At 46.2% G+C, this 24,991-nt stretch overlaps 1 protein-coding gene across 3 annotated transcripts; it reads left to right on the plus strand.

The window, feature by feature from the left end:
• Nucleotides 1-14,144: 14,144 nt before the first annotated feature.
• Nucleotides 14,145-24,100, plus strand: ADPGK (ADP dependent glucokinase). Of its 3 annotated transcripts, none has more exons than XM_030456821.1 (7): nucleotides 14,145-14,429; nucleotides 16,987-17,212; nucleotides 18,254-18,316; nucleotides 18,574-18,694; nucleotides 20,370-20,566; nucleotides 21,417-21,515; nucleotides 22,397-24,100. In XM_030456821.1, the coding sequence occupies exons 1-7, from the start codon at nucleotides 14,215-14,217 to the stop codon at nucleotides 22,946-22,948; spliced, it is 1,473 nt and encodes a 490-aa protein (XP_030312681.1). In that variant the 5' UTR covers nucleotides 14,145-14,214; the 3' UTR covers nucleotides 22,949-24,100. The 3 variants fall into 3 exon arrangements, with proteins under 3 accessions (XP_030312681.1, XP_030312682.1, XP_030312683.1); XM_030456822.1 differs by having other exon boundaries at nucleotides 14,151-14,429; nucleotides 22,400-24,100; XM_030456823.1 differs by lacking the exons at nucleotides 14,145-14,429; nucleotides 16,987-17,212; nucleotides 18,254-18,316; nucleotides 18,574-18,694 and adding an exon at nucleotides 18,713-18,772 and having other exon boundaries at nucleotides 22,397-23,835.
• Nucleotides 24,101-24,991: the final 891 nt, after the last annotated feature.

Raw genomic sequence — 24,991 nt, forward strand, 5'->3', positions numbered from 1 at the left:
TTGACAGAGTAGTAAGTATTCACAACTGCAATTCTGTCTCGCAGAGTTTGTTGTCAGATTCCTCCTAACTGCAGCCAAAGTGGGCACAGAGCTGGGCTGATGCTTTCTTGATCTAATCTTTCTTTCACTTAGAATAAAGATCTCATTTTACTGTTGCCTTGCTGTCTTTATGATTTTGAAGGCCACCCTGGGTCCCAGCTTGTGTTCTTTTCTTGTCACACAGATACAAACTGCAGCATGGTGCCAAAGGCATTGGGGTGGGGGGTACAGTAACAGTGGCATTCCAAAATTGCTCCTCACAGATCTGATCCCCTTCCTAGGACACCCTATGTCCTTGAAATGCTGTTTAAGTTTTCCTGTGAGATCACAATTACTGAACACTGCTGTGCTATTTAGAGAGGTCTCTGCTCTGTTGATAGTGACATGAACAGGAAAGCCATTGCTCTCCTGCCACTCAATATATTGGCATCAGATGATGCACCTCTGGGTTTGTATCACTGCGCTGTGCACTGAGGGATGACACCTGCTGTGGGCCAGGTGCATCACATTGATGTATATGACTCTGCAACAGCTGTCTCTTTGGTAGGCATAACTAAAGGTTTGCAAATATTTGAAAAATATGGAGAAATCTGGAGTTTATACATCCTAATGGTCTCTGAATTGGTTCATTACCAGCAGATGGGCAGCACATACCTTTCCAGACCTCCGGAAGCAAGCAGGTGTCTGTAGCACACTATTAGAGCAACCTGGAATTTCATTTTAGGTTTATTCCCCCAGCTCTTGTTAGCAGACTAATGAGTTTGTGATTATGATCTGCCAGAGAAGATCTCTCTTGAAGATGTCTCTGCACCTGCCTGCAGAAAGTCATTGGGCACTACACAGCCTCCTGCATGTCCTATGAGTGTGGCCTCAGTGGCAGTGATACACCAAATAACCTGCATGGGAAATCCTCTTGGGGTGAAGGAACACCACTCTCCTCGTTTTATAAAGGGGTCAAAGGAAAAATTCCTGAAGCCTGGCCTGGGAAGTGAACATAAGCTCCTGCTCAGATGGATTCAAGTTTAGGTCCTGTTCACAGCATTTTCTGTCAGGCACCAGCCAGTCCTGCCTGAAGTCTGGGCAGAACCTGGTCTTGCCTCTCTCTCTCCCTGGTACTCTCCTGTTGCCCGTGAGCAGCACAGTCCTCTTAACTGTTACTCACTGCCCTGCAAAGCAAACTTTCTATTTCAGTTAGAACATTGAAAGCTGATGGGAAGCTAACAGTCCATGGTTAAACCACACTCAAACACCAACTGGGAAGTGGGTGGAAATTAATCTTTTGTCAAATAGTTAAACTCCACTGTCTCCAAATTATTAATTCACAAAGAACTTATCCCTTCATGGATTTCACAGCCTGAAAACAAAGCCAGTCTTGCCTCCTTTATTTGTTAGTAGTACCACAATGAACAGAAGAGCTCACTCAGTTGTTCCTCATGTGATGAAACCATGGTGGCAAAAGGAAAAGCCTGTCTTGAGGTTCGATTTACTTGAGGTTCTGAGCTGCCCCACATCTATTTTTCTATAGTTACACCCAAATATCTGGTTCTGCCTTTTGTTTGGAGATGATTTACAGAGCTGAGGCCCTAGCCATCAAGGAGCAGCCAGCAGCCCCACTAAAGGGTGCTGTTCACTTGCCAAGCAGTCAAGGCATAACCCAGTTCTATTTTCAGACTGAATTTACCTCAGTTTGTATTAAATGCCAGGTGTCTGTTTAATATCTCCACTGCAGTGGCAATTCTCACATCACATTTGGTTTCCCATGTCCAAGATCCAAGGGGTGACGGATGGCTGGATAGGTGCCCAGCTGATAGCTCAAGAGCTTGACAGCAGAAGCACCTCAGCATCTGTGTCTCCAGCTGAACTCAGAGACAGTAAAGTGACCTGCCACTGAAAACCATGCTGTCCTCAGGCTCCTGCCTCTCATCTGGTAGCATGGCCTTAGGCTCATCTATATTGATAATCTCTAAGTCTGGTAATCAGGTGCTTAGTGTGTGTCTGTGTTCTTCCCCAGCTGACTATCTCGAGCAGCTGCCCAGACTCTTCTTTCTCACCTTCACCTGCCAGCTAAGTGCTAAACTGGAGCAGTCTCCAAAGAGTTATCAGCTCCTTTCCTGCAAGGGAACTCTGTCTGGGAAAGGTTTCCTCACACACCTCCTTATTTGGCACCTCAGGACCTCATTTAAAGTAAAAACCATGCTCAGTAACACCTCTTCTCCAGTGCAGAACACAAGACAGTCACAGCATGTCAGATTACAGGCTCATTCAGCCCATTACCTCATCTCTGACAGCAGCGAGCACTGTGATGTCTGGGAAAGAGACCAAACCATTCTTTCACTGGTCACCCTCTATACCATGAAATAATAAAGTTTTCAATATTCAGGGATACAAGGAGGGTCGTCAATAAGACCTCTACGCTGGACTTCCGGAGGGCAGATTTTGGCCTATTCAGAAGACTTGTTCAGAGTATACCCTGGGAAACAGACCTTGAAAACAGAGGGGTAGAGGAGGGATGGTCGTACTTCAAGGAACAAGTTTTGAAAGCACAGGAGCAGGCTGTCCCAGTGTGCCGAAAGGCGAGCCGGTGGGGAAGACGACCGGCCTGGCTGAATTGGGAGACTCTGAAAGAAATTAGGGTTAAGAGGAGGGCCTACCAATTATGGAAAAAAGGGCTAACTACTGAGGAGGAATTAAGGAATATTGTTAAGTCATGTCGAAAGAAAATCAGAGAGACAAAGGCACAATGTGAACGGAATCTCACCACCTCTGTGAAGGATAACAAAAAGTCCTTCTACAGATACATCAGCAGCAAAAGAAGGGGCAAGGAAAATATCCATCCTTTACTGGACACAGGTGGGAATATAGTTGTCAAAGATGAAGAAAAGGCTGAGGTATTTAACACCTTCTTTACCTCAGTTTTCAACAGAAAGACAGGTTACCCTGAAGACAGATGGCTTCTGGAGCTCATAGAAAGTGACATGAATCTAAACAGCCCCCTGTAATCCTGAAGGACACAGTCAGTGTCCTGCTTAGATGCTTGGATCCCCACAAGTCTATGGGACCAGATGGGATCCACCCAAGGGTAATGAAGGAGCTGGCAGAAGAGCTTGCCAAGCCTCTCTCTATCATCTACCAACAGTCCTGGCTCACTGGGGACATCCCAGATGATTGGAAGTTGGCGAATGTCACGCCAATCCACAAAAAGGGCCGGAAAGAGGACCCAGGAAACTACAGCCCCGTCAGCCTGACCTCAGTGACTGGCAGGGTCATGGAACAGATCATCCTCAGTGCAATCACACAGCACCTGCAGGATAGGCAAGAGATCAGACACAGCCAGCACGGGTTTAGGAAGGGCAGGTCATGCCTGACCAACCTGATCTGCTTTTATGATCTGGTAGCCCAACTGGTGGATAAGGGGAAGGCTATGGATGTGGTCTACCTGGACTTCAGCAAGGCCTTTGACACCGTCTCCCACAGCATCCTCCTGAAAAAACTATCAGCCCGCGGCCTGGACAAGAGCACCCTGTGCTGGGTTAAGAACTGGCTGGAGGGCTGGGCCCAGAGAGTGATGCTGAACGGGGCTGCATCCAGTTGGCAGCCAGTCACTAGTGGTGTCCCCCAGGGATCAGTGTTGGGCCCAGTTCTGTTCAATATCTTCATTGATGATTTAGATGAGGGGATTGAGTCCATCATCAGCAAATTCGCAGACGACACTAAGCTGGGGGGGAGTGTCGATCATCTGGAAGGCAGGAGGGCTCTGCAGAGGGACCTGGACAGACTGGAGAGTTGGGCTGATTCCAATGGGATGAGGTTTAACACGGCCAAGTGCCGGGTCCTGCACTTTGGCCACAACAACCCCAAGCAGCGCTACAGGCTGGGGACAGAGTGGCTGGAGAGCAGCCAGGCAGAAAGGGACCTGGGAGTCTGAATCGACAGGAAGCTGAACATGAGCCAGCAGTGTGCCCAGGTGGCCAAGAAAGCCAATGGCATCCTGGCCTGTATCCGGAACAGCATCGCCAGCAGGTCCAAGGAAGTGATTCTGCCCCTGTACTCAGCCCTGGTGAGGCCACACCTCGAGTACTGTGTCCAGTTCTGGGCCCCCCAGTTCAGGAAGGATACCAAGGTCCTGGAGCAGGTCCAAAGGAGGGCAACCAGGCTGGTGAAGGGACTCGAGCACAGACCCTATGAGGGGAGGCTGAGAGAGCTGGGGTTGTTCAGCCTAAAGAAGAGGCGGCTCAGGGGAGACCTCATCACTCTGTACAACTACCTGAAAGGAGGGTGTAGCCAGGTGGGGGTTGGTCTCTTTTGCCAGTCGACTTTCAACAAGACAAGAGGGCATGGTCTTAAGTTGTGCCAGGGGAAGTTTAGGTTAGATATTAGAAAGAATTTCTTTAGGGAGAGAGTGATCCGGCATTGGAATGGGCTGCCCAGGGAAGTAGTGGATTCTCCGTCCCTGGAGATATTTAAAAAGAGACTGAATGTGGCACTCAGTGCCATAGTCTAGCAACCGCAACGGTGGTTCAAGGGTTGGACTCGATGATCTCTGAGGTCCCTTCCAACCCAGCCGATTCTATGATACACAGAGTGCTTCAAAGCCCTCTACTGCACTGCCCTAGAGCACCTCCGCTCAAGGTTGAAGTGTTTCAGTTTATTCAACTTCTTGTACAGAAGCTGGTCTAGATCGACAGGCATCCCTGTTGCTCTTCTCTAGACATTTTTTTTATACCATACAGTTTCTGAAGCCTATGAGCAACCAAAACTGTTCTTGTAAACCTGTGCTTGGCTAAAGAGAGTGTTCCGTCAAAGAGATCTTAGCAAGGATCTCAGGAGCAAGACACTGAAAAGTCTAAACGTTTCCTTCGGGGACAAATGACCTCCTCTAGACAGCAGATGGAGTAGTCACTCACTGTTCAAGTTTTCTGAATGCCTGATGATTCAGCTGGAGGCAAAGTGGGGAAGAATAAAGTGATGTGACACTGCCTTGGCCACTACTGAGTGAAAAATTTCACAGTAATTATTTCTACCTCTGCTGCTTTCTGGATTTCAGAAAAGGGCTGGTTTGCCCTCCTCTGTACTTCTGTAAAGATGAAGGAGGTCCATCATGGAGAAGCTTTTAGTGACTTCTCTCATCTCTTTACCCCATTTAGCTATGGGACCTCATCTTCCAGAGCACCACACTGTGGGCCACCAGTGCTATGGGCAAAGCAGCCGTTCCTACAAGAGAGATGTGCTTTGTCCTCAGACAGCAAAAACAACAACTCAATCACCCAAATTAGCCTGAAGATACTGCAGAGAAGCATTAATTCCTGCAGCATTAATGAAGCATAATCTCTGAGCTCATAAAAGAAAGGTAGCATGAATCATAGCATTCCAAAAGGAAGTCTGTGGGGCCTGGTCTGGTTTGGGCCACAAAGCAATTTCCCTTGGAATCTACCTGGTTTTCAGTTCAGTCTCTTTTGGTAAACTACCACACCCTGTCACACACATGGCCTAGCCTAGAGGAAATACATCCTCACAAGCCTTACAGGTGCCACATAACTAAAAAGGACTAAGGAATTTCAGCCTCGCAGAGCCTCAGCAACAGCTATTCACCCAAGCAGGTTAAAACAGTCCTCAAATAACATTTGTAACTTGAGATATTATGCTCTGGACTTCTACAATTTCCAGTGGTTTATATTTCTATTCCAGAGCATAAGATACTCACTTTGAAATCTTGTTCAAGCCCTTCCCCATACAGTCAGTTTCATTAGCCCCCTGCTTCTGCCTCTCCTCTTTGTTTTACAAAACATTTTCTAAGTATTCTGCCTGCATATTACTTTACAGCCACATTTCTTCTAGAGAAGTTTCTACTTCTCTGCTCATTGCCTACTTGTAGAAGGGGTTACAGACCTCTTCTGCCAATTGAGACAAATCTGGTTCCATGTGCAGTGAGAATTACTACCATAGGCTTCATTTTAAACCTTCATATTATATTCCCTGCCTTACGCCTCCTGTCATTCACACAGTAGGGAAATACCAATGACAACTTTGTCAAAGCAAGTTCTGTGGCTAAAACACCTGAAGATAGATCTATGGAAGACACCTCTGCTAGGCACCACTTATATGGGTTAATATACAACACGGGGATGCCTGTGAATAGTTTACAATATGAACTATGAAATACACAAATAGTTTGGGCAGTCTCACCAGTAAAATCCTGGAACAATTGCCTCTTAGTAGACCAAACCACAGATTTATTGCAAAATTTGATTCCAGGCTTCAGTTAGCATGTTAAAATCTGCCTACCTGAAAATATTGCATAAGGTGCATCCCATCTGTCAGCAGATTGGCCATCCATAAGAAAGCAGAACCCCATACATGATTGCTACAGCCCTGAGCTCCAGTATGTTGAGTAGCAGCACAGCCTGCACTTGCCTGACTGGAAGATGCTAAGAAAGTAAGAGACGAGGCTCAGGAGGGTGGAGCAAAGGTGGCCCTGGGGCTTTCCTGATCTAGCAGGAACTGTGTGGCAATGCCTCACCCAGGGACATGCTGTGAGGCAGGATCTACCAGGGTGAGCAGCACAGAGCTGATGTAACTGTGGCCTGGTGTTGTCTATGCCCAATGCAATTCCTGCAGAGTTTTGTGTGTGGGATTGGCATGACAAAATGGCAGCTGAGCCAGCAGGAAAGATCCTGTGCCCAAGATCCAACCTATGGCTTTCCAGACATGCATAAGATACACAATGATTAAGAGTGAATTTTTGCTAGTAAAACCATGTGGCTCTCAGCCAGAGATTCTTCTGCCTTTTCTCTCCCTCATGCTCACTGGAGTCTGTCCTAAGGCTGTCCTGCCCATTGGCAAGGTACCTTCAACACATCCCATGTACAGAGCTGCACAGACACAGACCTAAAGGACAGCAAAATATTTTGTTTCCTCTAGCCTAGTCAATTCAGGCCCATCTAAATCCCTCTTCCTCAGATATCTGCCACAGAAAGGGTTTAAATTACAGCCCAAAGGGCTGCAAACCAATCAGAGATCCTGGCTTTATTGTTTTCTTGAACAGCCACAGAAGTGTTGCACTTCTGACATACAACTTTGATGATGGGGTCTTACTACACCAATCTGTTAATTTGAGATATATGCTGATAAGGTAGTGATGAAATTTTAGCAACGCCCATTGTATCACAGTAGAGAGGTCACACTTAATGGACACAAAACATTTAAAAGCACACTGAGTGCCAGTGACACTGCACTGCTCTTCATGTGAATGAAAATTATGACCTATATCATTCAGAAGCCAAACCATGTATTACGAGATGCAATCTACAGAATGTTCATCAATAAGTATGTAAACTGGATGAATCTAGGGGACCAAAGACTATTTTGAGAATTTTGTTTTCAGAGTTCCTTTCTAAAGATAAGACTGGAATTGGGCAGTTGTCATTCATCTTCTATCTTGTCAAAGAAGGTAAGAACACAGACAAAACTTAAGGTGCTGTTCTGTCCATATACACCACACATGCAACATAGAGAATCATCCTTTCTTCTGGACAATAAACAACATCCTCTGTAATACAACCAACAACTCACACATGCCTGTTTTCACATCCAAACCTGACAGATAAATAGGGTTGGCCTGTTGCTCTGCAGCTCCCAGCACCTGACTGAGTTGCAGTTGATGCAGCTGCACTTTAGACTCACAGTGGAAAAATGACATCTTCATGCCAACATTTTCTCGCTTCTTTATTGACAGTAATTTCCCCAACCCATCTTCTTCCCACAAAGTTTTTTGTTTATCAATCCCTGTTGATCTGAGCCATTTGCTCCAGAAAGAAGGCAACTGTTCTCGAGCTCAGACAGCCACTGCCACAAACTTTTAATTGCTGAAGGTGTTCACTAGCACATATGGTGGCTCATGCTTGCTCCAGTTCCTGTGTATTCTGCTGGAAGCCAGGCTGATCACCACAGGGCGCAGGCCATCAGCGGCTGAAAATCCATCAATTTGGCTCAAATCAAAAGAAACACATGGCTTGGGATCTGGATGTTCCCAGCTCCAGCCCTGGTGTCTCAGACAGGATGGAAACCATTCCACCCCCTAGTGCTGACTGCTGAGTTCTCAAATAAATGGATAGTGTCAAGGCCCCCAAGGAAGGCAGATTTATACCCGTGAGGCAGGGCAGGAGGGAGGAGAGGTGCTCTGCACAGAAACGCTCATCCCTGCAACAGCAGAGCTCTCCATTGTGGTGGTTCAGTTTCTGCAGAATATCCAAACTGGCACCTGACAGCTTTATAAGAGGTGGTTTCATCCAAACTCTAATTCTGGGTACAGACTACGCTGCTACTAATTAAGTAATTTAATCTGGGACTTACATCTTTCCTGTGTGATCCTGCTTCTGAAGCACTGCAGTACTGGGGAGTGGTTTGCAACTGCCAAGACATGAAAGTGTGTTTGGTATTAACACATCACTAGATAAATAGGGGACTTAGCAGGGGTCTGAGTATTCACGTTCTTTTTTCTTGGCTGCTGACAGTGCTAGATGAAACCCCCTAGAAGCCCGTTAGGTGACAAGTGAAAATGAGTTCTGTGGCCAAAACTAAGCAATTTGGAATGACACAGAAGAGAAATGGCATTTTCGCGCTCAAAAAGGGCCCAGAATTGGAACAGCAGGAGGTGTTACAGATCAGGATTGAGACACGCTGGCCAAGCTGAGTGGGTGTCTTACAGAGCAGAGCAACAGTGTATGCTGAAGTCCAGGACTGAGATATGTTGGCAGAGCTTGGATGGGGAATGTTGCCCAGTTTCTGAGAACAACACATAGCCTGTATTTTAATTAGAGTTCCTCTGCTCATCTGCATGGCTCAGCACAAAGTTTCATCTGCTGAATTTTCCAGGCCTTTATTAGGATCTATCCAAAAAGCCTACCTTCCACTTTTCCCTACTCCTCCCCCATTGAAAACATGCCACTAGCACCCACTCACACCCATGTATTCTGCTGCTGGCTCTCACTAAATGCCACAGGTCAAGCAGCAGAAATGTACATGCTCATTTCATGTAAACACAGGGTTCCCACTGTAAACACTTCCCAATTCAGATTAAACCAGGCCTGTAATCAAAGCCAGGAGGGTGGGGGACTTCAGGTTTGATAGCAGAGAAGTCATGATGACTGGCACAATGACCAGTGAGTTGGACACACAAAACCTGGCTAACTGACTTGATGAAGCCTGGGGAATGCAGAGAGGAGCAGCAGCACAATGATGGGAGTGTGGGATAGGACAGGAGGTAATAGGATGCCAATGCAAATGCTGCCCCCAGTACTGCCTCGTGTTTATTAGGTACAGCCACAGATTCCAGCCCAGGCATTAAAGATACGCATGACTGATCCCAGCATCAACAAAGGAATTCATGGTTTAGAAAAAACTCCTCCCCTTTGCCCACTGTGCACAGGCCTACAGTTTAAGATGGCCAAAGTAGGTCAAAGGGAATGAATTCACTTGAGTACGTAAATTCAAGTTAACAAAGACTAAAGCCAATTGCTTTAAGGTTGTAAGCTCAAACTATGAAAAAGAAACCAAAAATCTGAAGCTTTGGCTTTTACCCCTCTGTTGCAGTCCAAAACAAAATTGTACTGCCTCACCCCTCCCAGCTATTTCCTCCCCTTGCCCATCTCCATCCCCTTGCCTCTCACCTCCCTTCCTGCCTGAGAAGGTATCAAACCATGATATTTCTCACAACTCAGCCTGAGGTCAAAATAGCAAACTTAGAAAGGTCATTAAAAAGCTCATGCACAAAGGTTTGAGAGTTTTGAGTGTCTGATGAGAGCATGTGCTACATGTGCAACTCTCCAGAGCTAATTTTTAAACAAGAAAACACGTTTTGTCTGCCTCCTGAGGACAAACTCCCTTTTTTTTTTCACCTTTTCTTCTGTTTGCTAGAATGAACAAGTTCTCTTTCCAGTAACCTTACACTTGTCAAATCTGCTTGCTCCCTACCACCCTCCAAGTCACAAACAGCTCATACCATGAAGCAGTGTCAAGAAAAGGATTTCCCATCCAAAGAGCCGCAGAGGAGCAAGGAGAAGAACCAAAAGAAACTTGTTGACATTGTTTTAATTCTTTCTGCTGTAAAATCCATTAACTCTTCTCTTCTAATAAAATTATTTCAACAAAAACTCTTTAAATCAGTGACATATCTTTGCAATGACACACAGCACTGAAACAGAAGTAATCAGCTCAATTGTTCCATAATTAACCAGATTAATTGTTTAACAGCCTTTTACTCAGCCAGAGTCAAATCCCATGAATTCAACAGCCCTGTGTCCCTTTCTGTCACCTCTGACCAAAATTTGTGGGGCACCAGGTGGCTCAAGGGAAGGAAACAAGGAGCCAAATTTCAGTTATCTCCTGACAGCTTCACCTTTTGCTTGAGCGAAATCTACATCTGCAGTGGCTTAAAACAAATGTTGACCAAGAAATCACTGTTTAGCTCTGCAAATGAACAGGATCTCTGAGAGAACCTCTTCTCTTTTTCCAAACCTATTACTGTTGTTGGCAGGAATAAAGATGATAAAACAAATCTTCCAATTGCCTTTGCAGTCCCATTCAAGTCACTAACAAAACTGCTTGTGGAGACTGAACACCAGCAATTTACAGAGACCAAACAATGGCCATTCCTCCTAAGCAGCATCACTTCTGTTGATGTGGAAACTGTACCTGTTCTTGGAGTAAAAAAATACAACTTTGCTTTCAGGGCAACACCACCAAACATTGCATTAGCATCATATAAAAAAACTCACCACCCAAAATGGAATCCCAGATAAATTCCCTGAAGTACTGCTATTTTAGATGGGTTATCTGCTTGCAGACTAATCCTCTGATGAAACAGAACTAATAATGGGGTCCCAGAGCTATGAAAATGCTATGGGTTGTGGCTGCCTTATGGGCACATCTAATTATGATGTTCTGTGACAAGGCTATAAATACAGAGGCCCCCACAGGTGCAGACCTGATTGCAGTGAGCAGCGAGGGGCTCAGGAAGGTATTTGCTCTGTTCTCACACAGCCCAGCATTGCCTGCTTGATCCTGGGGACTGTTTGTATCTGCCCATATCCCAAGAAAGCAAGATTTCATCACATAGAGAATGACAAAAAACCCAGGATGACAAAACCCAAAAACCAAGGACAAAGGGGATTACAAATTAACAGGCCAACTCTGGTGGGCTGAACATAGGTCTGAGAGGAGATGAAGATAATCACTCTTTCACATGGCATTTAATAGGGTGAGTACTTAAGCAGAATGGTGTGAAGGCTTTCTTGAAGTACAGAGAAGGCAGCTAGCCCTACAACTTGTTTTTAGGACTCTGTTCTAAAAGATCATTATCATAGCACTTTAGCCTCTCAAAAACAATCGGAGCCCCTGCAGACCACCTGATGCCAGGCAGACTCATTCTCACCCTGTCCTTCCCTCATAATTCCAGCCCTGGTCCTCTGTCTGTCCTGCCCACCTTTGCACACTCGGTCTTCATTTGTTCCTACAAACATTTCACAGAAACAAGCCAAATAACTGCAATTAAAAAATAAAGTACGAGGCAGTCCTTTATCAGAAAGACTCTTAAGGAAGGCAGCCTGATGGACAGCCAAATGACCACTCAGGGCCAGTCAATAAATACATGGTAATGTCTATTGTAGATGAGCTGTTGCCTGAATACCAACCCTTGCAGCCTAAAAGGAAAAATCAACAAAGACTTCTGCTACCCCACCTCCTTTACTGCTTTGTCAGTCAAAAGGGGTGACAATTGCTCACAGTACAGAACTGAATACAAAAATTATCAGCTGCCTCAGCCAACGCACTGTGGTGCACAGTTGTCAAACTCATGCAAATTTCATCATAAGTCTCAGAGCTAACATTGCTGTGGTTTCTAAAGAAGCCCAGAAAAATTGCCTTTCATTAAAATGGTAAACCTCCCTTATGACTTGCCACAACACTGTGATGGTACGAACCAGATAACAAAGAACGCCCTCTCCCACGGCTCCCAGCAGAGGCTGCCTCAGGAGGAGAGATCTGATGGAGTAACTCACCCTGGAGATGGAAAGAAAGAGGCCAAGACCACCCACTGTGCTACAAAGAACATACACTAGGGCCAGTCATTAGCTTCAGGTCAGTGACTGGCTTGCTGGACACAAGCTTTTAGGAGAAAAGCACAGGTGACAGGGGACACCAGTGACACACCAGAATGGAAATACAACACTCAGGAACACAAAGGCACTGGACAACAAAGGATATGGGAACAGGGGCACCATGATGAAAAACCCAAGGGGAAGGAAGGTGATGCAGTACCACATACGTTCCCATAGCATTCTCTTGAAAAAGCTGTCAGCCCGTGGATCAGACAGGAACACTCTGTGCTGGGTTAGGAACTGCTGGAGGGCCATCAGAGAGTGGTGCTGAACGGGGCTGCATCCACTTGGTGGCTGTGGTGTCTGCCAGGGACCAATGCTGGGCCCAGTTCTGTTTAGTATTTTCATTGATGATTTAGATGAGGGGATTGAGTCCACAATTAGCAAATTCTCAGATCACAATAAGTTGGGAGGGAGCGTGGATCAGCTGGTAGGCACGAGGGCTCTGCAGAGGGACCTGGACAGACTGGAGAGTTGGGCTGATTCCAATGGGATGAGGTTCAACAATCCAAGTGCTGGGTCCTGCACTTGGGCCACAACAACCCCATGGGGAGCTCCAGGCTGGGCACAGAGTGGCAGAAAGGGACCTGGGAGTCTGGATTGCCAGGAAGCTCAACATGAGCCAGCAGTGTGCCCAGGTGGCCTAGAAGGCCAATGGCATCCTGGCCTGGATCAGGAACAGCATGGCAAATAGGTCCAGGGAAGTGATTCTGCCCCTGTACTCAGCCCTGGTGAGGCCACAGCTTGAGTCCTGTGTCCAGTTCTGGGCCCCTCAGTTCAGGAAGGAGACTGAGGTGCTGGAGCAGGTCCAGAGAAGAGCAAGAAGGCTGTGAAGGGATCCAGCACAAGTCCTGTGAGGAAGGGCTGAGGGAGCTGGGGCTGTTCAGGCTGGAGAAGAGGCGGCTCAGGGGAGACCTCATCACTCTCTACATCTCCCTGAAAGGAGGTTGGAGCCAGGGGGTGGTCAGTCTCTTCTCCCAGGCAGCTCTCAGTAAGACAAGAGGGTGAGGACTCAAGCTCTGCCAGGGGAGGTTTAGCAATATTCTTTACAGAGCAGATGATTAGGCATTGTAATGGGCTGCCCAGGGAGGTGGTGGATTCTCTGTCCCTGGAAGTTTTTAAGAAGAGACTGAATGTGGCACTCAGTGCCATGGTCTGGGAACCACTGTGGTAATGGATCAAGGGTTGGAGTGCTTTCCAACCCACCTGATTCCATGATTCTTGAAGTGGTGCTGAAATGTTCCTTCTTAGCCCTTAAGACTGCTTTGCCCCTTGTTGGATGTTGCTTTAGAACCAGCTCCACTCTCAGCCACTGGAAACCAAAAGCTGGATAGTAACAAAGCACTAGATCCACTTCCAAAACCCAACAGAAACCTGTCAGCAGTGTGTAGAAGTTTGGACTTTATCTCAGAGGTCCTTTCCAACCTGGCCGAGTCTATGATTCTATGTACAGAGAATCATGCAGGCAGGAAGTGCACAGATGGATTTCAACTCAGTGCTGGCTGGTAACACGGTGAGGGCCAGGCCCCAAGGCAGCCCCATCCTGCACAGCAGCAGTGCAGCACTCACTGCAGGTTCCTTCTCCCAGCACTAGCTCTACCCCCGCCCCGGAGACTCCGGAACCAGCTTCTTTCAGGAGGAAATAGCCCTTGGAGGTCCATTGGGCACGGTGCTACCCCTCAGGGAGTCGCCCCGTCCCGCCATTTCCCCTCACGAGACGCCGCGGGCCTCGTGCTCCCTTCGCCTACTAGCCCTATTCTGGTAGCACGGATACGCTGGCGGTGCTGCCGTACCTTCCACAGGTACGCAAGTTACGCCGGGGCCGTTCCCGTAGGACTCGCCACTCTTCCCGAAACGCCTTTACGACATCTGGAGGCCAGCGGAGGCGGGGCGCTACGGAGGCGGCGTAAGGAGGCCCCCGCCTCTCGCGTCCCGCCTTCGACGTGGCGGGGGAGGCGGAGTCGGAGCCGGAGCCGGGGTCGGGGTGGCGCGGCGGGGAGCGGAGGGGCCGCGCCGCGCCGCGATGTGGCAGAGGTCGGTGTGCGTGGGCCTCCTGGCCCTGGCGCTGGGCTACCTCTGTCTCCTGGGCCCGGAGCTGCCCCACTCGGCGCTGCAGCACCTCACCGCCTCGCTGCTGGGGGGGCTGCGCCGCGCCCGCTCCCTGGAGGGCCGCATGGTGGCTGCCTGGCAGGCGGCCATCGTCCGCCCGGCGCGCGGGTGGGCGCGCGTCGCCGTCGGGTAGGTGCCGGCAGCGCGCGGCGGGGGGGGGGGGGGTGGCGGGAGGCGACAGCGAGAGGGAACCGCATCGGTGTCTGTGCGGGGATGAGCTGCCCGGAGGAGCAGTCCCGCCTCTCCATCGGCATCGGAGCTAGCTCCCTGAATTACCTCGAGGCTCAGAGCATCTTCCTGAGCTGCTGCGGGTTGGGGTCGGAGCCGAGCGGAGGCCTCGGCTCCCCGTGTCCCTGTGGCAGGAGGTCGTGGAGGACGAAGTGGTGCCGAGCTGCCAGGGCTCAGGCCAGGGTGCTCGCTGGAGCTCCTGCCCGTCCCTCTGAGCTCTGGGAACTGTCATGGCCTGCCGGCTTCCAGGCAAGGGCATTTCCCTCCGGCAAGTCTGGGCAGCTGCCCTCTGCTTAACCAGAAGGAATTAATGGTCCAGAAAAGTCACGTATTGGCGATTCACCTGTACTGCACGTTTGAGACTCAGTTGGCAACCTGATTCTGGAGACCTTATCCCTGCCTGTAAAACATACAAAACATTTTAAAAAATATATATTAAAAATATTTTTAAAATTATATGCTGTCAGGGGGACCTGGAGCCGGTGGCCCATCCCCAGGAAGGTGCCAAGTGGGAGCAGTGTCTGGCAATAAATAGGTACAAGAGATAAATTAATGAAGGGGGGAAGTGAGTGAAGCCCTCACCACTCAGGAGGAGTAACCGAGTCAAGGCAGAGGTGCAAAGGAGAAAGACAGGGGAGAGGAATCAGCAGGAGATGTTGAGGACATCTGTGCACGCACAGGGAAATCCAACACCCTTTCTCTTTTTAAACATGAAAGAGGGCAAGGGGAAAGCTCAAGAAAATCACATTGATCTTAAATGCTGGTTTTAAGTCTGACCATTAACCTTGCCATTATATATAGCACTTGACTCACTTTATTTTAAATACAAGGACGTGCCAGGATAACTTGACTTTGACAAGAATATTCAGCCTTCGTGTATTTGAAGTTTTTCACCTCAATGGCTGAGTAGCCCATGTTAGATGGAGTCTGCCTTGCTCTCATCAGGGCTGATGCAGACATTCTCCCATGAATATATGACAAAAAGGGTTTTGCAGTGTCCTGAAACTGTTTTCTCATTTGGTCCTCTCTTTTGCTATTCCTTCACTGGAAAAGAGTGAGGTATCTTCAGTTTGTTCCTTGCTTTCTTCGCTTGAAAGCAACTAAAATATATATATATATATATATATAAATTATATACACACACCTATTTCAAAGTTCAGCAGCAAATGCAGTTCATTAGCAGCACATCCCTGCTGTTAAGGGAGTTTATTAAAAGCATGAAGTGTGTTAGCAGAAGAGTGGCAGGGAGGGAGAAGACAGGCAGTTGGCAGATGATTAGAGGTGTCTCACTTGAAAGAACTGTGACTTGGTTTCTGTCCTCTTGCACCTTTTCATGATTTGATTAAGATATGAAATTGCTGACCTTTGGCCACTGTGAGTTTGGGGTTTAAATGCTGCTTGAGCTTACTGTTTCTCTGGTTGTCTTTTCTCTGCTGTGGGAGATTTTTCTGTCCTTAGTGTATGAGATGGTGTGCAATGCAGAGCATTGCTGAGCTGTTTGCCTTGTGTACTGAAAACCTCAGGGTTTTTAATGACCTCTATTTTGTATGATGCTGCCTTCATGTGTGGCAGCCCAAATCATGCATGAAAGGTCACAGACAAGGAGGAGCACTAAATGGTCCATTTCACACCGACATGTAAGCAGGCATTGGCATTCTCTTTGTCCTGTGGTCAGGCACAGAGCAAGTTAGAGGTCCTGCTAAAATTCGGATTGACCGGAAGACTGAACTGTAGGTTAGACTTCACATGAAGCCTAGATCTGCTGGAATGATTCTTATCACTTCCTAACTACTGTAGGGCTTTTTTTTCCTGTTTCCACTGTTTGAGAGAAGGTGGCTTTCTGTTTTCAAATATTTCAGCTGACAGATTGCTCTTTTGAATTCTTCTAAGCAGAACCAGCGTAGGGGGGCTGTGTTTCTGAGTGTGGTTTTTGTTCTTGCTATGAGTAGTTGAAAATCCAGAAGCTGATTTAGTAGACTGGTATACTTTCAGTTTTGGCCTTAATAGTTATGGAATGTATGTACCTTTTAAACCTGAAAAAAACATTCTTCATTTTAAGACTGTAAAGTGTTATTCTTACTGTGCCTGTTCTTTTCAGAGCAAGCCTAGAACAGCACACAAAAGTGCAGCACTTTCTGCCGTGCAGGCAACCACATGTATGTTTCACTTTGGACCACATAGCTCACGTGCTCTTGTTTTCACTCAGCAGAAAGTTTGAAGTCCCTCTGTCCTCCACGACGCTGGAGCACACGAAAACCATGTCCAAAGAGGAAGGCTTTAGTAGAGAATTTCAGGAAATTCATATGCCTCTGTGGTTTTGGTTTTTTATTTGGTTTTGTGTTTTGCCCCTTAGCATGAGGGCTGAGAAAAGCCAATGTCACTGGCTGGGGAGTGATCTCATGGTGTTGGCTCACAGGTACCTGGTTTTCCCAGTATGCATTTTCCTTCTCTCTTCCAGTGTCAACGCCTGCGTAGACGTGGTTCTGTCCGGTGTGAAGTTGTTAGAAGCACTCGGTCTTGAACCTGGGGACAGAAAAAATCATGCAGTTTTGAACTCCAAGCAGGATCTGAAAGAAGCATTTGCTCACTTCATGGAAAAAGGAGCAGCTGCAGAGCGCTTCTTCAGCAACACGGAGTCTTTCCATCACATTGCACAGACAGCCTCCGAGTTCCCCGGTGCACAGGTATGGCTCCCACCCACACAGAATCCTTGGGAAGCACGTTTCTTGTCTTCCTTATGGCTGGTGACTTCCATTCTCTGCCTAGTGAGAGTACAAGTCTTCCAGGAATGAAAGCGAGGCAGTAGCTTGACTGCATTCATGTCTTTCTGCAAATCTCTGCACCTGCTGCGAATGGCAGGGTTGTGAAAGGTCTGGCCCTTGTTCTCTTTCCTAAAACTAAAATGTCAGTCCAGGATACCTCTGGAAGATGGTTATATGGGAGGCAGATGGGGCTGATGCTGTAAAAGAGGCTCTAACATCTAGTAATGAGGCGGGAAGTAAGGAAATAGGTCCAAGCATTAGGAGTTGTAAACACTTGGATCAGCTTCACCTACTTAACACAGGATTTAAATTCACTCTAGGAGTGATAAAAAGTTTTTTCTAAAGCCTCCCTTTCCTAAAGTAAAGGTTTTTGCTCTAATTGATACCGGGTCTTCTGAATCCATGACAATGCCTTGGCTGGCAGCTAGCTCATTTCTACAAACTGCTGAGTGCCACCTTCTATGTGGTTTGCCTTTTGAAAATGAGGAAGGGCTCTAAATGCCTTCTATTGGTCAAGACTCTGCTGTGCTGTGTTGTTTCTCATCACATTTGCAAGGTTTGCATTCTGGAATCTGCTGATCATTCGCTGTATCCTTCTGCAGCCTGTTTTCTGTCACCTCTGAGTGATCCTATGGCAACCTATATTCTTTGGTTTCAAAGCTCAGAGGAAGTATTACTGCAATTTTTGATTGCCTGTCAGTCTTGCTAAAAAAAGCCACCTGTTACAAACTGCCACAGGAAAGTTGCACATAAGTAGGTGATGTTTTATGTTATGAATTCTTTTGTTTCTGCAGGGTTGTGAGGTACCAAAAGGTGAGTATTTAGATTTAAAACTCGGAGAACTTGGCTGTAATGCTCAACCTGTTCTAAAAAGCTAAAATCTCTAGCCTGTACTGAGGACTAAGCGTCTAGAAAGCTATGAAAGCAAGGGGGTGCCCATACTTGCCTCTGTTTGTTTTACAGCTTTACGTGGGAGGAAACGCAGCTCTCATTGGTCAGAAGCTTGCAATGAATCCAGAACTGAAGGTACACCTGCTAAAAATGTCATGCTGCTTGCTTCTCACTGAGACTAAAATTACTTCCCTGTAGATTTTGGGGATCTTGTGGCTACCATTAGGTTATGGTGGAACATACGACTGGCCTTCCAAGCTGAAAAGCATAGCAGAATTTTTAAAATGTAATTTTTGTTTTTTTAATCAATTGTCTAGCTGATGCTTAAATGCTCTGAAACACTAGCAAGGGACAGGGCAGAGGATCCTTGATTATGTTTTCTTGTTTTCTAGGTCCTTCTTTGTGGCCCAGTTGGCCCTAAACTCCATGAACTACTTGATGACAATGTGGTTGTGCCACCTGAATCCATGCAGGAAAGGGATGAATTCCATCTTATCTTGGAGTATCAAGCAGGTACCTTGCCAGAGGCCGGATCTGAGATGGGAACCCTGAACATCACTAAGACACTAGTGCTGTTTTTAAAATTGCTGGGTTTGTTTTGGTTTTTATCCGTTAATTCCAGAAGGACTGTCTAAGTTATCAAACTTAGTGTAAGCAAACTTGATAGGTCTAATTCTACAGCTATATGAACACTTAAATAGTCATGTAATTTTCCTGGAAAACAGAAAGATACCATTCAATACCTGCAGATGAAACTCAGGGTAACCCTAAAGTAAGGGCTAAAACAAATCTGTATTTTCTTGCTGTTTTCAACCTGAATTGTTTTCACAGGTCCTGTCAATACATAGTCAATACTTGACCGTAAGATGTAAAAGGAGGCAGCACTGATGGCTGCTAATGCTGTTTCAGTGGCTTTTCCATAAATGCTGATCATATTCTCCAGAGTGTAACCAGTGAACAGCCTGGGAGAGCTGACTGTTCTAGCTAACACCAAGGCTGGTTCAAAAGTGGAGACTCTGCTTATAATAGCCTCAAAAACTCTCATGTCTCGAGAGCTTTATGTTCAATATGCCCCTTGTGGCCCACATTTATTTATTCCCTTACATTACTTTATGTCCAATTACTGTAGCTGGCAGGAGCTGCCTGCTGCCTGGACAGAGACGTGGGCAGACAAGGAGAGCTGGCAGAGGACTGGCCAGTTGGGCTGCAGCTTGTATCATTTGTATCTTCTCTAAGCTCACTGTCATTGCCCTGTTCTCTTATGGCTCAGTATCCCAGAGATGGAGGACATTTAATTTGTGATATTATCCAGGAATAAACCCAATTACACATCCAGCCCTGAAGCAACTTCTGTTCCTGCAAATCATTTCTAAGAGATGCATGGTCAGGACCAGTAAGAGCCATGAAACTTTTCACGGTGTACCCCCATGATACAGCTTGAGTCACACTAATGTGGGGTTCTTGCCAGAATGGGAGAAGGTCTCCCCTCTCTTTACATATCCTGCACAGTCCAAATGTTTTGCTTGAGCTGGCTGACATCACCTAATTGCATGATAAAGTAATACAACTGATTAAAACATCACAAAACTTGCAAAAAGCAATCAAGTGAGTATTGAATTTTCTCCTGATCAGACAAGCATCTAAATGAGGCAGAAGGAGTGAGTGAAGGGAATGAGTAAGAAAAAGAATAAGGCTTGTCTTGTGGCTGTCAGTTGCTGCTAATTGGACACAGGCACATTGTGAAACCATGCCTTCAAATTCCAGCAGGATATTCCAAAATGACCATAGAATCATGGAGTGATTTGGGTTGAAAAAGATCTTTAAGATCATTCAGTCCGAATGTTAACCCAGCACTGCCAAGGCCACCACTAAACAATGTTCCTCAGCACCACATCTAGACAGCTTTTAAATCCCTCCAGGGTTGGTGGCCCCACCCCTTGCCCTGGGCAGCTTGTCCCAGGGTCTGACCACACTTTTGGGGAAGAAATTGTTTCTAACATCCAATCTCAACCTCTCTTGTCACAACTGGAGTCCATTTCCTCTTGTTCTATCACTTGTCACCTGGGAGAAGAGACAGACACCCACCTTGTGACAACCTCCTTCCAGATAGTTGTAGAGTGATGACCTCCAGAGGGGGCTTGATTTGATTCTCTTTGGAGTTCACTTGCTTCTCTTTGCTTCACCCTAGGTGAAGAGTGGGGACAAGTGAGAGCACCCACTGCCAACCGCTTTATCTTCTCCCATGACCTATCAAATGGAGCCTTAAATATGCTGGAAGTGTTTGTGTCCAGCTTGGATGAATTTCAGCCAGATCTGGTGGTACTTTCGGGACTTCACATGATGGAAGGCCAGAGCAAGGAGATGCGGCAGAGACGACTTATGGAGGTGAGATACTTGAATACCAGCAGCTCCTTCATTTCCATTCCAACAAATACTTCATGGCAAAGTCTTGGTTTCCCAGGTCTGACCTTGCAATTAGGCTGGGTCTCCAGATTTCCCACTCTCTTGTCACTGTTGAATGCTAAAGGAAGAATGTGAGCTGTAGGAATGACATAAGTCTAATCCTCTAACACAGATGTTTCTTAGAATCAGTGGGTTGTCTGGGGAGAGATGGCAGGGTCTGCTTGTCTGGTTGGAGCACGTTGATATAGTTACTGGAGCTTATCTGGGAGATAAATTGCCATTTTTCTATTCCAGATACTAAGGTGCTCAAGGTTATAATAAAGACTTGCAATCTTTAAGCAGCATCTGTTAGATAGTCCCAAGAGGCAGCTTTCTCATGTGACCTCAAAGCAGCTACACCACATTATCTTTTTACTTGCAGATCATTGCCTGCCTTGCAGCTGAGCGCCCTTCCTGATGCAGTGCACCAGCCTTTTGGTTTGGTTTGGTTTTTTCCTATGTTCCACAATCAGCTGTTCTACAGTCGCTTCAGATTTGTGAGGTTTCTGAATTAGTCCATTAGAAAAGTGCTGAGATGGGTACCAATGAGGGTTAGATACAGTTTTCCTGCTCTGGGATTCTGGAAAAAAAAGGTTTTTTATTTCTTTCCCTTAGCAGTATATTCTGCCACTTGTCAGACATCTCGTTTGCAATTGTGTGTAAATCCAGACACAAGAAGATGAAAGGATGTCTGTCTCTGAGTAAAAACCCCTTTGTTCTTTCTGTTTCTTAACAAATCTGTGGTTTAAGGTGTTGGGTTTTTGTTTTTTTTTCTTTTCCTGTACTCCTGTAGGCTGTGGCTTCCATCTCGGATATCCCTACTGACATTCCCATACACCTGGAGCTGGCCAGTATGACCGATCAAGATTTTATGAGCAACATTATGCATCAGGTAACGAAAATGAAAGGATATGCTCTTTTAATCAGTTTCCTTTCCTTCAGTATCACAATGACTAGGAGATGAATATAGAAATGAAAATTTAAATGAGGGCTAAATAAATAAACATAATGAATTGAGAATATGGGTTTAGTGTACTGCATTCTGAATGCTTTGATTTTCTGTACCAAGCTTACTGGAGTCTGTTCTTTCTGGCAAAAAGAACTGCAGTGACTTAGGGCTTAGCAGAGAACAGACTTGTTTTCTTTAGCTCAGAGAGAATAAACCTTTCAGAAAGGTTTTTCTGGGATGTTTCACTTAAAAGGTATCTTAAAATGCTCATCAGATCATTTTCGGCAAGGAGTAAGGATTTTTGCCGATCTGAGTTTATTCAGCACCTCTATTCAGTAAAAATACCATGCAGCACAGCTGGATATAAAGATTCTCCAATATAAAGATTTTTTTGCAGTCACAGGGATAAGGTGACCCAGGAGAATGCTAGCAGCTCCACAGATACAAGTAACTTTGGCTGGTTTAGATTTAGCAGGCTTACACATTTCTAGTAAAAGCAGGATTTGAATTTGAGGTGAGTTTATAATTTTGATGTTTCATTACTCTTTACTATCAAAGTGTATGTCTAGAAAATAAATTGCACAAAACAATCACACACCCTTGGAATGAAATATTTTCTTGGCTGAGTAATTCCTGCAAAGTTGTAGAATGGGGAAGGCTGTGCAGAGACCTCAGGCTGCATCTCTCCTGGAAACTGGGTGCTCCCTTCTGCTGGGCACTGTGTCAGCAGAGCCAGTAACGCAGTACTGTGAAAACAGTCCCCTGAACAAGGAAGACTGATTGTCCCTCTGAAGGAAAACCAGTTGTTCCTGTGTTCCTGTTAGCAGGTCTTTCCCCTGGTAAACTCCATTGGGCTGAATGAACAGGAGCTGCTGTTCCTCACACACTCTGCCTCTGGTCCCCATGCCTCCCTTACCTCCTGGAGCGGTGTTCCCGACGTGGGTGTCGTCAGCGACATCCTCTTCTGGATCCTGAAGGAGCACGGGAAGACAGCAGAGAAGGCCTCTGATCTCACACGGATCCACTTCCACACCCTGGCCTATCACATCCTGGTCACAGTGGATGGCTACTGGGGCAACCAGGTTGCTGCTGTGGCAGCTGGAGCCAGAGTAGCAGGGACTCAGGCCTGTGCCACCGAAACCATCGATGCCAACAGAGTCTTTCTTAAAGCTCCTTTGGAGTTTGTGACCTCCCAGATTGAGACGCCTTCCAAAATCTCTTTAAATCCAGATGAGCCAGTGGTGCACTGGCACAGAGAAGGCATCTCGTTCCATTTCACTCCTGTTTTGGTGTGTAAAAATCCTGTCCGGACCGTGGGCCTTGGGGATGCTATTTCAGCTGAAGGACTGCTATACTCAGAAGTATATCCGCAGTAGAAGGCCAAGACCTTCCTTCTTCTCTGAAGAACCGTGGTGTCCTCATAAGGATTTGAGGCATGGGTGAAAAGGAATAGGAACAGAATTGGGGTGTGATGTGTTTTCTGGACAGAACTGAGAAAGAGCCAAAGAATAATTCCAGGTATAAACTGTCCAATACATTCCAGTCACTTGACAGTGACTCGAAGGCTTCAAAATGTAGGTGCAGACATTTTACTATTTAATGTGAAAACTGGCATTGTCTTAACCATGTGGGGAGGGAAATGAATCTCAAAAATCCTGGTTTGGCTTCGGTTTGCTGTTTGTAGCTCCAAATGGGTCTGGTCTGTTACTGTTGGGAAGGATGGTAACCGGAAGATTGCTGCAAGCGGGCCCTAGGGAGAGCACAGCAGTGCTCAGGCTGCCCTTGCCTTGGAGAAATGAGTAATAAAAGGCTCTTGTGTTATCTCCTCACAGCACATTGCTATATGGCAAGAGCAAACCCTCTGCCTGTGTGATATGAAATCTTTTGCTGATGAAATTACCTCTCACCCTCGATGTCCTCAGCCCTGGGAGGAGCCAAGGTCCTGAAATGTGACACACACCATACCTGCTCCTTCAATGCACAAAAAAAAACTTGACTCCAGGCTGCCTACATTCTTGTAGGTATCTTGTCTCTGTGACTGAGGGTATTCAGCTGAGCCCTCGTGCTTAGTTTTTGGGCAAGTAGAGGTGAAGATGATCAGGCTTTGTATTTGGGGAGATGGCTTTATTTTCTTGCCAGGGAAACAGCACCACATTACCTGTGTTTGCTGTACACCAAATCGCCAGAGTTCAGGGCTCACAGCTGGTGTTCTTGGTTAATATGGAGCTTCTTGTATTTGACATAAAAGCTACTGAGTGCTGGAGTCTGATTATTTTTTTTTTAATTTTTTTTTTTCCTGTTTGAGAAGGGCTGTGCAGTTTTCTTCTGTGCCCTTCACTTAGGAGGGTTAATATACCAGGGACGGCCCTTCTGGCTATAAAAAAAAAAAGCTATGACTTTTCCAGGTAAGACTAAGTGAGGAGGGATTTTTAAGCTTTGATGTTGGTTTTCTTCCTTTGACTACGTCCTGTAGTTTCTTTGCTCTGGGCAGCCTTTGAAATTAAAGAAGTACAACTGTGTGTCCTTAATAAACACTGTGCTTATTTTATTTTCTTCTTCATAGTTGAGCACTATGAATTATGTAGCACCAGCATTTATATTTTCTTTGTCTCTTTTCAGCATGGTTTTGTCCCATCTGCTTTCAGAAACTTCAGGCATATTTGCATAACTACCATACAAAATTTTTCAGTATGACTGGATTAAATGCAATCATCACCTCTGTGTAAGCCTATGCTGGACCAGAGATGGTAGGAAGTGGCTTTAGGTCAGTCTGCGTCTGAACAGAGGGGAGGAGAGGAGAGTCCTTATTACTTGAGCTGGAGTGATCTGTTTCAGTAATACTGTCAGACTGCTGTCAGTGATGGTCTCCCGTTAGAAAATGCCATCTTGAATGCTCTGTGAAGTTCAAAATTGACTGCTGCTGTAACTTGTACCAGCTGAGCACACAATGCTGTCTGTCAATGTATATTTAACTTCTGCTTTCCCTCTGAGCAAAGTCTTCCATGCTGTACCAGAGAAACACAGTCAGAGCCATGCTTTCCTGCAGCTTAGCCCATTCTGATCTGTGGAGTTCTCAGCATTTTACCTCAGTGTGAGGTCTTCTTGGGACTGAAAGTATTTCTATGATGTTGAGTTGGTTTTTTAATTATTATTATTACTGCCGGTGTATTGTAGCATGGAACTTGGAGTTCTGGTTTAGTCTTCCTATAGAAAAAAAAAAAAAATTCTCCTTTCTTCCCTCTAAAAGGTCTGAAGGCATTAGGAAGGTTATTTTGCAGCCTTTGATTGCAGCCTTCTGGCACACCACCCTGAGGCCCACCAAAGGCCACACGCATCCTGCCAACTGGAGAACTAATCCTCTGCTTACCCTGGGTCCCACTTTCCTGACACTAGGCCAAGCTCTGTGGATTCTTGAGTTG

This window comes from Calypte anna, chromosome 10 (assembly GCF_003957555.1).
Source record: "Calypte anna isolate BGI_N300 chromosome 10, bCalAnn1_v1.p, whole genome shotgun sequence".
In the NCBI taxonomy this organism is placed as follows: Eukaryota; Metazoa; Chordata; class Aves; order Apodiformes; family Trochilidae; genus Calypte; species Calypte anna.

Excerpts from the sequence above, each read along its gene's own strand:
- ADPGK (XM_030456821.1), top strand. The coding sequence starts at position 14,215 with ATGTGGCAGAGGTCGGTGTGCGTGGGCCTCCTGGCCCTGGCGCTGGGC. Across the intron at positions 18,317-18,573 it reads CAATGAATCCAGAACTGAAG|GTCCTTCTTTGTGGCCCAGT; the intron begins GTACACCTGCTA and ends CTTGTTTTCTAG. Across the intron at positions 18,695-20,369 it reads TATCTTGGAGTATCAAGCAG|GTGAAGAGTGGGGACAAGTG; the intron begins GTACCTTGCCAG and ends GCTTCACCCTAG.